The 16,744-nt window shown below is 43.2% G+C and overlaps 1 protein-coding gene across 1 annotated transcript in view; it reads right to left on the bottom strand.

The window, feature by feature from the left end:
* LOC109312557 (microsomal triglyceride transfer protein large subunit-like) overlaps positions 1-16,744 on the bottom strand; it is a 45,519-nt gene that overhangs the window by 26,691 nt on the left and 2,084 nt on the right. The window contains exons 2-12 of the mRNA XM_019538646.1: positions 15,698-15,879; positions 15,094-15,237; positions 12,371-12,478; positions 11,736-11,852; positions 7,794-7,933; positions 7,258-7,411; positions 4,428-4,585; positions 3,295-3,463; positions 1,840-1,947; positions 1,515-1,727; positions 54-268 (exon numbers count right to left, since the gene is read on the bottom strand). Coding sequence (XP_019394191.1) covers positions 54-268; positions 1,515-1,727; positions 1,840-1,947; positions 3,295-3,463; positions 4,428-4,585; positions 7,258-7,411; positions 7,794-7,933; positions 11,736-11,852; positions 12,371-12,478; positions 15,094-15,237; positions 15,698-15,879 — 1,708 coding nt within the window. The remainder of the gene's footprint in view (positions 1-53; positions 269-1,514; positions 1,728-1,839; positions 1,948-3,294; positions 3,464-4,427; positions 4,586-7,257; positions 7,412-7,793; positions 7,934-11,735; positions 11,853-12,370; positions 12,479-15,093; positions 15,238-15,697; positions 15,880-16,744) is intronic.

Genomic DNA, 16,744 nt, shown 5'->3' with positions numbered 1-16,744 from the left:
AGGGGGAAAAGGGGTTTTGAGTCTAAAAGTAACAATTCATTTGCCACACTCACCTTGCTGGGTGATGGGGAGAATGTAAACTACTCTGGATTTTTGACAGCAGAAATGTTGCCATTTCTGTTTCCAGTTCACGGGTGGCCAGTAGGATATTGGTGATGTCCATGGGCAAAGGTTCATTGTCTAACAGGATTTCTGCAGCAGTCAGGCGACAGGTTTTTTCATACTTTCTCATTTTCTCGTGGAAAATTCTTCTCATTGCTTTTTTCACCTAATGTCAGAATCCAGTTAAAATGTTAATCCTCACCATTCTTAATGTGAAGGCCTTATTCTCTTTCACCTTTGGGCACTTCAGTGGTGTTTATGTAGCTGTGTAACTGTAGCTTTTGGCATTTGTATGCTGTCTGGGAGTCAGCATAATTACACTCACCTTACACTTCCCTACAGCAGAAGCTCAATGGGCTGCATGCTGATAGAGCAGGTGCCTGGGCATAACAGAATTGCCTTGGCGTGTGCAGAATACAGGTATCAGAGACCACCAGAAGCAGGCATTTCCAACTTTTAGTCCAATGGCTCAGTGGTAGGGCACTTGCCCGGGGAACAGAAAACCTATATCCTGAGCCTCTCTCTCAGAGGAAGTTTGAGTCTGTCTATCCTGCTTCAAGAAGCAGGTCTCAGGGTAGGAATTGCACAGAACACTCTCCACCTCCTCCTTGAAGCTGGCTCACTGTGCATTGCCAGTAGGGTTGGCATTCATGGGGTAAAATAGACAAAGAGCACTGAGACAGTTTCTGCCTCAGGCTAGAACCTGGCTCCCTCCCCTCCCAGTCCACCTCAGTGAACCACCTTCCTTCCACCTTATTATCTCCTCCTAGCCACACATATCTTCCCTTCCTAGCTCTTCAATAGGCCAGGCTCAAGATGAGGGTGGAAGTGTGCTCTGGGCAAAGCTAAGCCCTTAGCCTGCTGGCTAGAGCATATTGCTGGGAAACAGAGGAAGCAAATTCAGACACCTCCACACAAGGAGCCCTAAAATTTGGACCTCCTCCTCTGTGTGTAAGTCCCCTACCACTAGGCCATTAGGCTAGAAGGTGGAAGGGTCTTCTTCTGTCTCTTTCTCCCCTTCCTCCACTTTCCTTCTTGCAGTGATATATGTAAGTCAATCCTGTTCTGCCACAGCTGCAGACAGAATCCAGCCTATGCAAAATGGTGGAGACAGTAAATCCATTCATCATGTGATAATTCAACTGCTTGGAGAAATTTATTCTAGCAACTAATACTTATGTAGCAAGCACACCTCTTGTTTTCTTCTTTCCCACAGGCAGGACAGAATGGCTTCTGGGAAGGGCAGCTAAAACCACTACCTTGATGCAGGACATGGAGACCTTCAGTAGTTTCAAAGATGGCTAGGTGAGAATTATATCTTCTGTCCTTCCTAACACCCCTGCAGCCACAATATTTTGTGGAAAGATCAAATGACCAAAGAAAAGCTCTGAGCTAGGTGGGTTTTTTCATACCTCACCAGTGATGTGTTGAGTGGAGAATCTTTGTAGTGCAGACACTGCTGTACCCGAGACTGCTGCAGAGCCTTCCTCTGCATAATTCAGGAGGATAGGAATGGTTTCAGGGAGCAGGGCATTCTTCAAGGACAAGAGGTAAGTGACCATCTCAGACTCCTCCTCAGTTTCACTTAACCGTCTCAGAACAGTTTCCATTCCAAGTTCTACTTCCTGTTTGTTTGGAGAAGCAGAGGAGGATGAAGAAAGAGCACATTTCAAGTAGCCATGGAAAAGAAGGGAGGGCTAAAAAGAATAACTATAGTTATTGTGTCAGGAAACCCACCTGCAATCCACACAGCTTCATCCGGCACAACTTACCAACTAGGGAGCCAGTGACAATTATCCCTGTTTCCCAGATAGCAGGGGTTAATTGCTTTCCATTCAGCTTGTCCTGGGAGACCAGAGATGAGGGGGTGTAAGAAAATGAAGGAAGAGAAAGGTGAAGATGGAGAAGCCATGTTTTAGTGATTACCCCAGAGAGTTTATTGAGAACATCTTCCTAAGTTTGCTCCCATCTGCATTGGAGGAGGCAATTCATGAGCTACTGGTAATACTGTAACATGTTGATTTCTACAGTGAGCAATTAAGCTCCCATTGTCTGTAGCATGCTGATATAGAACAAATTCTGCTGTAGGTATTTCTTCAGAGGAATGTTTATTCCCATGTCAGGTATCCACTTGAAACCATATAAAATAATAATATAAACAGAGGGATTTAGTCGCATAAAAATGTATTTTGCTTTTCCACCTTAGTCTTCTTGTAGGGGGTTTCTTTCTCTTTGATGGACCCTAAAGACTCTGGCTTTCCCCCCCCCCCCGTTATAAAACTCTCCTTTTACTGTACAAAGTTTCAAAATTCTACCTGATGAGAGCTGCATGGCCCAGCTCAGTGTGGGGGGAAAGAGGAGCAGGAAGGAGAGGCAGCTGGGAGAAGTTACTGTTGAGTAAAGGACAGTGATGCAAGATCACTTTCTGAGCAAGTTATCATAGGTTCTAAGTGGGCACATCTACGCATGCAATGAACTGCTCCTAGGCAAGTATCTGAACATGAGCCCATTGGGAGCAAAGTTGCTCCCAATGGGAGCAGTTCAGTCCAGGTACTCTGGGGTACTCTACCCTACCTCCAGTAGCCAGGGGGAGCTCCAGGCTTCCCCAATGCCAGCTCTGGGCTGGCAGGGGTGACAGGGACTAGTCTCAATGTCCAAGGCAGGGATGGAGCTGTCAAGGCTCTGGGGGCAGCTGCCTCTCAGCCATGTGGAGATTGGGACCAGGTCCAATATGCATGCAGTTGGCAGGCAGCTGTCCCCAGAGTTGGGACAGCTCCCCCCGCCCTGCAGAGATTTGGGCTGACCCAGGCAGCAGTTGTGGCCCTCTGTTGCTTGGGCTGACCAGGTACACAGTTTGCTCCTGGTCAGGGTCTACATGTATTCCATAGTACATTAGTTAATGCACAGTTTTTCTAGTACCTATATGTATTGGTAATAGCAAATGGTGCATTAGACTGATTTGATATGCTGTAATTGCCGTGCATGTGTACATGGTGATGCTTTACTGCTCATTAGTTTAGTCTAATGTGCAGTAACGTGTCTCATGTAGATGCGCCCACTGTGTAGTAAGTGTGTAGCTGGCTCTGGGTCCTTCAGAAATGTAAAAAAGAAATTTTAAGTAGGATCAGAATTAAACAAGTTTCTGCTATAAGGACGGACAGGAGCACAAGAAAGGAAATGCCCCTAACTTACTAACAACAAGCGAAGAAGCTCTTTTGAGGGCCGAGGAGAGAAGGCTGCAGCATACAGAAACTTTTCCACCAAGGGCTCCTGCTTTTTGTTGCTGAAATCCAGAAATTCAGAAAGAGCTGCCAGGGAAGCTGTTGACTGGGCAGCCACTGCAGCATCAATGAAGAAGGGACTGAAATGGGAGAAGGCACAGGATTATGTGTGCTATCTTCAGCTGGTGATGAAGAGAAGGGAAGTGCCTGGGGACAGTTGGTCCTCTATTGGTGTAAATTAGCATAGCTCCACTGAAGTTAATGAAATTACATTTCTTTATATCAGCTGAGGACATGGCCCTTGTTTCTGTTTCCCCTGAGCCTAGTTAAAAGAGCCAGTTGAGCCCTCCACTGAAGCCAAATGGAAATGCATCCTCTTAAATTGGGGATACCTTGACCCCTTGCCTTTTCAAATGTATACAAAGTAATTCCAGCATCATTTACTTTATACCTAGATTATAAATACTTCCTGAAGCTTCAGCTAATAAGTAACAGAAATAGCTCATAAGTTAGCATATCTATAGAGCCTCTCATCCAAAGATAATGTAAAAAATACAAAACTAAACAATGCCCCAATATAAAAAGTAATATGCAGCAGTTGCATATCTGGCAATATATTTCAATGTAATAAAATACGATCCGCATCACTTAGCACCTCCTCTTAGCAGCTATTTAATAGCATACAGTGATGCTAACCAATGACTGTGGTTAGGAAGGAAAGAATGACATAATCTATTGCATTAGAAATGCATGCTGGCCCATAGAGACCAAGGATCTGCATTTCTGTAGGGTCACACACATGTCTGAAAACTTCACCAGAAGATTCAGTCTAATTTGAGCCAAATCTGCACCAAAGACATGTGGCTTGTTTGAAAAGGCAATATCCTAGCTGTAAATTTTAAGTATGTGCATTACGCTTAAAAAAAATGGGCCTTGAACTTCCCAGAAACATTATTTGAAGTGCTGGGAAGAAGCTGGGAATGTTATTGTGTCTTTGTATGTCAATTACATCTAATTATTTAATTAATAAATCCAGAAACACTAGAGTGAGAAACAAGGGCCTCTGCCTTTTAGATCAAGACAAGCATTGATGGGTTGACTTACACCGTCTTCTCTGAAGCCTTCCTCAGCAGCTGGAGCACATCCCTCTTTTTGGCACTGTGCAACATCTGAATGAGCCTGTGGAACTGCCAGGTTGTTGACACCTTTGAGATATCCATTTTGACTCTTCTATTACCAACTGTCTTCAGATAGTCTTTAAGCTGAAAAGTAACACTCACATTATTTATAGTAGCAAGGTTATATGGCTTCTTTCACTGATACAGCCCAAAGCTGGAATAACTTTTGAAGAGAATAAATACAAGGGTTTCTTAAATATAACCAGCCTGGGGTGGACATAGATATCCCATCCAGCACAGCACATTATATACAAGAATGTTGTATCACTGTAGAACATTATTAGTTAACAAGAAAGTGTTCAGGGACAACATCTTTGTTCTCATAAAACTTCTACGAAGTGTGTGATGAATAAAGACAGCCAGAAGCTTGCTCACAACAATTCCACTACACAAAAAGGGAGGAATACTCTCCTTAAAACACAGCATTTCTTCCTCCTGCAGCATCCTTGTACTGGCTCAGGTCAGTCCCACTTACATTATGATAACTGCAAGATGGGAGCCTGACATGTTGTTCTAGGGCATTAAATTCCTTGGCTCCCCTACAGAGAACAAGATGGGTTGTAAAGGCAGAAGCTACAAAGTGAAGAACCACAATGAGAAGGAAAAGAACTGGAAGCCAAATTGCGGGCTCTCTTATTACAAGCCAAGTCCTCCTACTCAGCTCTAAGGAGGCCCATACACCAGATGTCCTCCTACTGTAGTTTTTGCATTGCCCTTAAGAAAAGACCAAATGGGGGAGTAAAACTATCAACCTTGAAAAGCTAATGAAAAATTCAATTCCTGGCCTTAAGTTTTCAAACTTCTTAAAGAAAAAAAAATACAAGCAGTCAATTGCCAGGAATACTTATTGAGGCAGGACACCAGATATGGAAATAAATAACATTTTCAATCAGTGAGGAAAGTGGGTTCATGATGGTGGAGATGGGTATGCCTTTGACATGTCACCTGACATGAGATAGGAAAGTTGATGAGCTCTAAGGACAACTGCTGCTCCCACAGAAATCACAAAACTAGTGGAAATGCATTAAATAGGTTGGTTTTGGTGGCCTGTTTCTGAAGAATGATCATGAGAGCTCTTTATGCTGCGGGTCTGACCAGACTAACAAGGCATCCTATATAAGACACAGTGGAATAAATATTCCACTAAACTAGAAGTCACAAGACTTGAGGTAATCCCAATCATGCATCTAGCCTATCTGATCCTGGGAAAAGACCTTATCTCTTTGATTCCTCTAACGCTTTTATCTATTTAGTCTGTACGCATTTTGCATTAAGGACTGTCTCTAATTGCTAAGCTTTTACAGAGCTTAATATAAACAGATAGCTGATAGATCTGGGGCTTCTATACATTACTGTAAGACAAATAATATGAATAACAGTCATTATCAGAACTGCCATAAGAGGTCCTTTCAGCCTATTGCTGGCTACTCTGTCCAAGTGATATTAAAGAACCTGTAACATTTTCAAAAGCAGTGATGTAGGACCCCACAATTATTTCCTCCATCAAGAAAGCAGTTTTAATCTCCAAGGCTCTGTATGCATTATTACAGAATACATAACCCACACAGTCATTCCACCCTGGGATCATCATCATTGATTAGGGACAATGAAACAACACTGCTATAAATGACCCTCAATGAAAGCAAATTCCACTCAAAGCAGAAATGTCCTTCTCCAATATAAAGGCTGAAGACAGTGGTGGCATTTGGATCATTTTGCTGAAATTGGGGGAGTTTATGTAGTATTCAAATTAGAGGAACTATGGGAAACTATGGACTCCTATACACGTGCAGGGAGACTGTTCCAACATGCTGTAATTACAACACAGAGGAGCAGACTCAATTAATCAAGTCTGCTGGAGCATGGTAATTAGCACACTCCAGCAGACTCCAGCATCATGTGTATCAGCATCCCCATGCTGAAAAATGGCAGCAGGGTGCTTTAAACTGAAGCTCGTTTGATGCGTTTTAATTCAAAGCACCCCACGGTCATTTTTCAGCATGGGGACCCTGATACATGTGATGTTCTGGGTGCTTCAGTTAGTTTGGGTCTCAGAGCTGTGCTAATTAAAGTACCCCCCCAACCTCTTGAAGCATGTCTATAAACACCCTTTATAAGAATACCTAGACATTTGGAGGTATTTGACTCCAGTTGCCTACAGGCTGCTGTTACTTCTGCCTAGAGCAGTTGCCTTTCTCACTCTGGGAACACTACAAAAGGTCTCTTTACACTTATATATCATTTCTATATGAAAAGACTTCCTACATGCTGTCTAAATCAAAGCTATTCACAGAACACTTTTGTGCTGTTCTGTTCATTTACAAAGTGACAGCTACTGACCGGGTGTGTCTACACGTTCATTAATGCAGCTTAGATACTGCGTATTTAATTTAGCACTTGTTTGCTAAAATATTAACTAAATGTGCAGTAACTAGAGTTACTGTGCAGTAGCACCAGTGCATGGTTTTTTCATGATGCTTACTGCGCATTAGCCTAATAACACTGCACAGTAGGCTATTAGGATAGTTTTTAACTGCAACACTACTGCACAGTGTTATTAGACTAATGCGCAGTAAGCATCTCCTGTAGACTATGTACCTGATATTTACACTTTATTGCTTTGTGCATTGATAGGGTTTTTTAACCTTCTCAGGCCTGCCAGCCTTCTGCGGGCAGCTCTCTGTGTATTGTGTGTTTCCACGTATCAGATTAGAATACAGAGAAAATTCTTCTGCAAGTGTTTTAAGGCTACTCACCGAGGAACACTGAGTACAGATTCTCTTGAAGGGCTGGCTAACTAAGCTTATGGGCTGGTGCTTTTCCAATAAACTATCCAGAGCTTCCTGAAGGCTCTGTCCAGAAATCTCTGCAAGGCCAGGCATTGAAGAAGACATTAGTTCAAGCTGCTGTCTGGGGAGAGAGAAGAGGCTGATGAGAGGTTTTTATTTCTTAAATCTCCCTTTTCTCTGAATTTGGTCAGGGTATATTCTGGTAATTCTGAGTCTGTTCCCTTGACCTGATCTGAGCTAATGTACGAGCCCGATGAACTGGAATCTTTCCTGTGGAAAAGAATTTAACCTCCCCCCATTCCCCTTCCAAAAGACTGATTTTTTCCACTGTGCCCAATTCTCATTACACTGGCCACCCACAGACCCAACACCAGACTGTGACAGGGAGAACAAGCCTGGATGGAGCAAGTATACATTCAAGCTGGCAAGTCCAGTAAACATACATTGGTCCCATTCTGACTCATTCTATGCACGCAGCCCCATTGAACCAGAATAAAACTAACCTTGAAGTGATCACGATGCCAGTAGAAGACCTCAGATTTAGGGAGACTACATGACTTTCCTCAGACAGCACTGACTGGATGACACTTCCCTTCATTAAGTACAGACTTCTGCTGATAGGTTGCAACTGAATGCCAAAAATCTTTAAAAGAGTTAAACAAGCATATTTTCAATTTTCTAATCTATTTTAACTCCCTATGCAGTTGATAGTGTGATCCTTAATCCTAGTAGATGACAGAACCACCTCATAATGGAAACAAAGTGCAATTTAGCAGGGTCATCAGTTGCAAATCTATAGTTAACACGCCCAGGATTGTGAACTAGTGGGGTGATACTGCCTGCAGGGCTTGATGAAGTACGTTGGTAGAACAGTATGGAATCTAAAACTGTAATAGTTGGGGTTACTGTGTGGCATATACTGCCATTGTTCTGTGGGCTCTAAAACATCAGAATGGACTTGAGATTTGGTTTGAAACACAATAGCACAACTATAGCTTGGTGGAACAATGGAACAGCAGAGGGTATAGCAAACAAAAAGTGGGATTCAGGGACAGCTAATTAGGAATTCAGGTCCTTGCAGGCATACCTTTGCTAAGTTCCATGGAGATCTAACACTAGACCAAGATGTCATAGCTGAGGTGCGCTGACTCCTGGGAGGTACCAGAAGGTTGGAAAGGCTGTAGTATTTCTGGCCACAATAAGGAACAGTGGCTGGTGGCTGTGCCGTGAGGAAGCAGGACTAAGGTAGTAGGAGAGGCTGCATGTGAACATTGAGTTGCATGAGGATGGTAATATGGGGTGTGCTTTGAGAAAGGAATAGTTCAGTTAAATTGCTGTGCTTCAGGCTGGTTGGAGTGGCAAGAATTTCATGAAGTTGCAGCCAGGCTTTCATGAACACCAGCTTATTTGTAAAATGAAGAGAAGGAAAGTAGAGACATATTTAATCTATTTTCTATAGTAGCTGTAGAGGATAGAGCTGATAGTTACACATAAAGTGGAGTTGCTCCCTGGATCCAGTAAGATCTGGCAAATCCCTTTGCTGATGTCAGAATATGCCTCCTGCAAGCAGCTTTCTATAAGAAAAATATTGGGCTCTAACAAGGACATCCAATCTTGCCTGGGAGGAGTGGGTTTGCCAACATGCACCTGGTGCTTTTCTTGGCATCAGAGAGGTTGAAGAGGGAGATGTTTCCTCTTAAGTCCCAGCTCTGGCTGAGATCTGTGCAGCGGACATGAACCACACCACGGAAAGTTTGATTCATTACAAATTTTTATCACTAAAGCCTTAGCTGACAAAAAAACAGGGAAACAGTCTCAGGGTAAAAGGGACAAGGCAAGAGCAGAGAATTTGAACTAGCGGGGAGAAAGAATTCTTGTCTGGGACCAGCTGATCCCTGACCAGGCATGTACAGCTCAGACCTGCACCAGCATGCTCAGGATAAGTCAGTGGAGATGAGTTTTGACAGTGTTATGCACAACAGCTTTGTGATGGATGAATGTCCACCAGGGACTATACTGAGATCACCAAACATGTTTCATTTTTTACCTACTCCATAATTTTGTTCCAGGGATAAAAATCAAAGATATTAAACCGCTGCACTGGCTGGCTTGGCATTTCCTTTAGCTGTCAAGAGAGACACAGTACTCTCTGGGTAATCACTAATGAAACAAATCTGAAATGAATGTCCCACAAGGCAATAGCAATAGATTCTGGATGGCATCCCAATAGCCACTTTTGAGGCTAACTCACTCACTCACTACAGTCTCTCTTCAACAATCCTTCTCAGTTTCCTGAGATAACTACCTACTGACTTTGTCTTGTATCATGCTCGTCGTCTTTTGTAATCACACATACTCAGGCAATCTTGATAGATGACCTGCACTTCCAAAGCCCTTGCCCTTAAGGGCAACATGGTTTAAGAAATTAAGGATGAGACAAGAGAGCCTTTCATCTGTAAGTGGCTGGTCTTCCTAGTTGTCCACAGTACAGTAGCTTACAGAAAATATTCTGATGTCTCAGTCCCATTTCTACAGTTGATTCAAATCACCTTCAGATACCATTACAAGTCTCATCAGAAAGGTCAAGGACAAAATTAACCTCTTTCTATTGGTATGGTCCCTTGATGAAAGGTTTTATATTAAAATTCCATTTATACAGGATTAATATATAGTTAATCAATTGTTATAGATCATTATAAAGTATAATGGGTCAATAAGATTGCTTATGGATTATTATCACCTATAATACTTCCTACTGACATACTTAAAACCATCTATGATGACTATTCTGTCTGTAAAATGATTATAGCATCAATTACCCATTTATTAATCCTTTATAAATGGAATCTTAATATGAAGTGTGACTGGTTTAGTAAGGGAGGGTCTTCTGTGAATAAAGAAAAGCCTCATTCTGTAGTAGAGTCAATCCAGCAAATACATCAGCATTTAAAACCGCAAAACTAAAAAACCCCAAAACTGTAATTGGAAAAAGCAATGAGCTGAAAGGGCAAGCCTCTTCCACTCGTGCCACAGACCCTGTTTCAAGTGAAAAAGAGAGAAGCAGAAATAATCAAAAGTGAATCCAAGCCAAACATCTTTGGCTTCCCCGCTGCATTGCAGAATGACCTTGTGAGGTTCTTTTAAAAAAAAAAGAAATGACGCAAATGCTAGACTTCACCCATCACCTCTCTTCTTCACCTCTCTCCTTCACTTGGAGACCTCTGATAAGTTCAGATGATGTTATCTGAACACCTGGGCCATGGACTCAGGGATTCATTATGAATAGGGGCCTGTGAGGAAGGCAAGAACCACAGGGAATGGTAGTACTGTGAATATTTGTACATGAGACACAGGGACAGTTTACTTAGTGAATTAAAAGAATAATACTACCCAGCCTTTACAGAGTACTTTTCAACAGTACATTCCAAGCATCCTTCACTGCATTTTACACATTTACGCTTGCCCTACAGTTAGACAGCAGGACCATGGCAGAGACAGGAATGGAATTCAGGTTTCCTGGGTCCCAGTCAGGCACCTGGTCCACTGGACCATGCTATTTCCCTTTCCACTGCAGTTGTTAGACTCTTAATCCAGTTTCAGGAAGGTCAACAGAAAGATTCTTATTAATTTAATGGTAATTAGGCTGTGCCTTTTAGTTCTACTATTGCCTCCATTCACTCTTGCATATACGAAAACCTGTTCTGGACAGACTATGTTCTCCTAGAAGAAATTCCATTACTCCTCTGGGAAAATTTGTCAATTTTTAAATTGCAGCAGTTTTTTTCTATATGAATACTGCTATTAGATCACACGTAGTCCATGCCAATGAATGTTTACTCCCTATGGTATAATTCCCAGGGTTTTGTTTGGTTTAGCAAAATATATGGATCACATTCAATTTTGGCGTAAGCAGAAGTAACTCCATTAAAATCAGTGAAGTTTTACCTGTTTACACTAGGGTGCTGAAACCAATCAATGGGCTTCTGTCACTTCCCTTGAAATGTTGCACAATTCAATAACTATAATTATTAGAAACTATTTCTGGATGTGATGTGATGTGTTTGCCTGAAATAGGGAAGGACTGGACTTAATGACTTTGGAGGTTCCTTCCAGTTTCATGTTCTTACAACCTACTTCCTCCTTTTGGGTACAGAGTACAGAATAATTTTTCATCTAATTTTGACTTAATTCTTCACCAGCTATGAAGCTCTGGCAGAAAAGAACCCAAGGACGCTTCAGAACTGAATCTTTTTCTTATTCTTCAAAGCTTCTTCTAAATCTGAGCAGAAAATGCTTGTAATATAACTAAGACTGTGCATTCTGGGACTTTTCTAAAGCTACCAATCCTCCACTAAGATAAGGAAAGACAGTAATACATTTAAAAGGGCAAGCTGCAGGGCAAGAAGTATTTTAACCCACCATCCCCACCATATAAATAAACTTGCTTTGTTAACAGAGGTGAATCCAAATCTGGGCCTTGTGCATTCTTGTAGATCTTTTGTCTTCACAACAGAATCCTTGGAGACAGCGTATGTGACATTACAGTTCCCAGAAATGTCCTCCTAAAAGCAAACAAATATAAGAAGTTGTGCCTTGAAGTTATAAATATGTGACTAAAACCTGTTCACATATATAAGGCCATTTTGTACAAAATTCATATAGTCAATTATAAACACAATATACAGAATATCAGCAGGAACCCCAAACAGGGCTATACTTTGAAAATGAGACCGAAAGTCCATAGGTAACTTTCCATTTTGTAGCTCTTAGTTATTGTAACAGAGTGCTTGAAGCTGGCATCTGCATACTCAGATAGATATTTGATAACTAAATACTCAATTGTGCTTGTGTATTGGCAATTATAGGCAAACAACTATGCCTGCATTTTTGAGCGTGGACTGTGCCAGTTCCACTATCTGCCAAAAATTCTGCCACTAGGCTGATGACATTGTTTGTAGAAAGTTAATACCAAAACGGTATTTTTCCACTCCAGAGATGGTTTTATTGATCTTCTGGAGAATGTTTGGGGTTAAATCCCTGCAGTATTTTTTCTTCAGACAAACCCAAACACTTTACCTACCTCAGTTATTCTCCCAGCATGTGGCTGGAATTGTAGGAGACTGATGAGTCCTCGTTTCAGATCCAAGATCAAGGGCTTTTCTTCTCTATCTCCATAGATGCCTTCAACCTACAAGGAGAAAACTGTGCTTTATAGACAAGAACCCTGAAGAAGCTAAAAATGGTATAATAATCCAGTTAACATGGAGATAAGCCAATACCCAGCAGTAAGAGATGCAGCCCTTCTGCTTTTGTGGGGACAGAGAGCTCCTCTGTCCCAGTGCTGCTCAGCTCCCGGGGGAGCTAGGAGCTGAGCAGTGCCAGGACTGGGGACAGAGAGCTTCCCTGTCCTCTCAGCAAGCAAAGTGAGGGGAGAGCTCAGGGCCACTTGGCTATGGGGCATTGCCCCAAGCCAGCTCCGCTGACCTAGGCTATGATCCTGAGCACTGCACTGAAGCTATGGACAGCTCCCCTTGCCTCTGTGGCTCCCTGCTGCCTAGGCTGACCATGAGCAAATTGCTCTTGGTCAGCTTCTACATGTGCATTACTGTGCAGTAGCTAATGCGTGACTAATTTAGTACCTGTACTTTTCAGTACTAGCACACCACATAGTAGCCTAATTTACTGTGCTGTAAGTCCCACACATGTGTAGATAGAGATGCTTTACTGTGTATTAGATTAGTCTAATACGCAGTAAAGCATCTTGTGTAGCTGCACCCCTAAAGGATTAAAAATGTCCCTGAATAGCACTGGCTTATTTTCACAATGGACTTAGGGATTCACAAGCCTTCAGTTGCTGACAGTTTGCCCTGGGAGCACCAGGAATACTGCCTTCCTGATAGACCTAACAAAATGAAACAAAGTAACACTCTCTGGTCTTCATCCTGCTGTGTGGAAATCCTAGTTCCAGTCTCTTTCTTTCATTCCATTTTGTTCTATTTTGGTCCTTTTACCACCCTCATTATGGTAACATTCAAGCATCTTTCATTCAAGGGTTAAGGGGCATAACCATCTGTTGTCAGAGACCAGAAGGTAGGGTAGGACACTTATTCCTAGGAGGAAATGCCTTCTAGACACAGACCAAGACAAAGCTACCAATTGGATCATAGACAGATATAGGAGGGACACCAGCCCACCAACGATTAGCACAGACTTAGTGAAGGGGCAATTGGGAGGGCTGGATGTGTTCAAATCAGTGGGTCTGGATGAACTTTATCCAAGGGTGCTGAAGGAATTGGCCACTGTCATAGCAGAGCTGCTGGCACAGCTATTTGAACACTCATGGTGCTCTGGTCAAATCCCAGAGGACTGGAAAAGGGCCAATGTGGTCCCTATTTTCAAGAACGGGAGGAGGGAGGAACCTAGAAACTAGAGGCCAGTTAGTCTCCCCTCTATCCTTGGAAAAACTCTGGAAAAAATTGTTAAAGAACACAGTTGTGGAAGCCCAGCAGGAGAAATGATGCTGAAAGGAAATCAGAATGGATTCATTGCAGGTAGATCCTGCCTGACTAACCTTGTTTCTTTTTATGACCAGGTCACAAAATGCTTAGACACAGGAGTCAAGGTAGATGTCATCTACCTACACTTTAAGAAGGCCTTCGATATGGTATCACATTCTGTTCTCGTAAATAAACTGATAGGCTGTGATGTAGATGATTATACAGTCAGGTGGGTGGCAAATTGGTTTGGGGTGGATGGGTTGATATTGACCTGGAAAGATGTGGGCAGTGGAGTCCTGCAAGGCTAGGTCCTTGGACTGGTGCCATTCAATGTCTTCATCAGTGACTTGGATGAGGGTGTGGAGAGCACCCTGTCCAAGTTCTCAGATGATGTTTAATTGTGGAGCAGAGTTAACACCAGCGGGTAGGGAATGGATACAGGTGGATCTGGAAAGGTTGGAAAAATGGGCAGGATGAAATAGGATGCAGTTCAACAAAGAAAAGTGCAAAGTGGTGCACCTTGCTAAAAGAACCACTGACATGCTTACAGGCTGGGGAATGACCTTCTCAGCAGCACAGCAGTGGAAAGGGATCTTAGAATCATAGCTGACTCCAAGATGAACATAAGTTGTCAACGTGATGAAGTGATCAACAAGGCTAACCGCACTTTATCATGCATTAGCAGATGCATGACAAACAGGTCCAGGGAGGTGATGCTTCCCCTCTATGCGGCACTGGTCAGGCTGCAGTTGGAGTACTGCATCCAGTTTGGGCACTGCACTTCAAAAGGGATTCGGAGAATCTTGAGAGGGTTCAGAGGAGGCCACTGATATGGTCAGAGGCCTGCAGGTAAGGCCCTACGAGGAGAGACTGAGGGACCTAGATCTTTTCAACTTTTGCAAGAGAAGGCTGAGAGGTAACATTGTGGCTGCCTATAAATTAATTAGGGGAGGGCAGCAGGGAACAGAGGATGCTTTATTTACTAGGGCACTCCCTAGAATAACTAGGAACAATGGCCACAAATTGACGGAGAGCAGATTTAGTTTGGATATTAGAAAGAACTTCTTCACAGTGAGGGTTGCTAGAATCTGGAATGGGCTTCCAAGGGAGGTGGTGCTCTCCCCCACCTTGGGGGTATTCAAGAGGAGACAGGGCAAGCACCTGGCAGGGGGTGGGACTCTATGACCTACTGAGGTCCCTTCTCACCCAAACATCTATGAATGTCTCCCTACATCTTGATCAAGGATGTGAGGGTCTTCTTGCATATAGGTTTGTAAGCATGAAACATGAGGAACCATTGACACACCTTCCCATTATTCCAGTGGAGGAAAACTGGTAGCTGTAGCTCTGCAGTATTCTCTTTGCCCAGTGTAGTTTCAGTGAATGGGTCTCCAGTTGCATTCAGACTCTTCTCACGTTCTGGTTCATGAGAGAATTTAAGGTTTTGGATCTAAAACAACAAAGGACAGAAGAAAGAAATGATTATGTGGACCACAGAGAATGTGTGCACTGCAGGTCACAGCACTTTATCAGTTTGGCCTGAAGGAAGCCTCTTTCTCTCTTATGTTTTTAGAATGTCCCTTGATTTTTTACAGACCCTGCTTACTTTGGAAACAGGAAATGTTAAGATAATTAATGTCAGTCTAAATTAGCATTGCCAAGTGCTTATTCAGTGAAAGACTAAAGCGGGCATATTGATGTTTGGGGGATGATAAGCCACGGTGGACAGTTTCCTGAGAGTTGGCATATCTGGGAAAAATGTCACAAGAAGAACTTGTTGCAGATGGAGCCCAAGATAATCCAACAGCGGTAGCTTTTCTGCTCAAATTCAAAGGAAATCCTCATTGTTCTTTGGTAGCAGAAGCATTGATTTCTGTAGTCTGTAGCCACTGCAGAACACCATCACATACCTGCACTTGGAGCAGCTGTTCTCCAGCTTGACTTCTCCATAGTAGTTGCACATGAACTAAAGCTTCTGTCCTCATCCAGCTTCCTTCCAAGGACACCCTGGGGACATAACCTAGCTGGGCATCCAATGAGTAGCGATACTGATAAAGGATTCCAGGCTGAAAAGACGGCATCTGCAAACTCCCTATAAAAAAAGAAACTAGCAGTAGTGTAACTAGGGGTGGGCAATCAGGGAACCAGTCTCAGGTCCCACCTTAGACAGGTTACAAGATTGGTGGACACTGCTGCAACTGGCCAAGTCACTGCCATCAGCCCAGCCTAGGACACAACAACTGCTTGTTACGCAGGCCAGCAATGAAGTGATTTGTACATTTCTGCAAACTTGTGATTGCCTTGGATTCAGATTTATTTCAGGATATGGAAAGTTAAATGCTGAGACACTCATTGACATTAATTGACTCCAGATCCAAAAATGTATGTGATTAAATATTTTATCACATACATCCGGCCCTGCTACCGAGTTGGTAGGAAGAGCACCAACATGTTGCAACCTGCCCTGCATGTTGAGTGTGTCCACACTCAGTCTCCTCTGTGGTGGCAGGTTATTTCTTTCTGCTGCTTGTGTCTTCCCAGAGTAGACTTCACATTTTGGTGGCTATGGCAGGGAACTGTTGGTGCCTGCCACTTCAAGGGCTAGGCCACGGAGAGGACAGGTGCCTGGTGAGGGCTGTCATTTAATGCCCAGCTTTCTGTGCTCAAGGGAAGCAGTTTGTGACCAGCCAGCAGGGAAGAAGCATCTCCCTGCTGAGCTCTGTTGCTCTAAGAATACCTAGGAGGTAAGGGCAAGAGCTTATGGGGATGGCTAGGAGTCTCTTGGTCCTGGGCATGGCCTAAAACTGCACCCTGCTGGGGATGGGTGGCCTGGTGGGGCTCCTAGTGGTGTAGGAATCCCCAGGAAATGCCAGGCCAGTTACCCCCCTGATGAAAGGCAGGTCAGGGCACCTTAATAACCCCAGCTCCCACAACCCAAGAAGATAGACCCATGTAAG

The sequence above is a fragment of the Crocodylus porosus genome, unplaced genomic scaffold, assembly GCF_001723895.1.
Source record: "Crocodylus porosus isolate Cpor-Errol unplaced genomic scaffold, CroPor_comp1, whole genome shotgun sequence".
In the NCBI taxonomy this organism is placed as follows: Eukaryota; Metazoa; Chordata; order Crocodylia; family Crocodylidae; genus Crocodylus; species Crocodylus porosus.
Note: the sequence above shows the minus strand (reverse complement) of the source record. Positions and strands in the feature narration are given on the sequence as shown.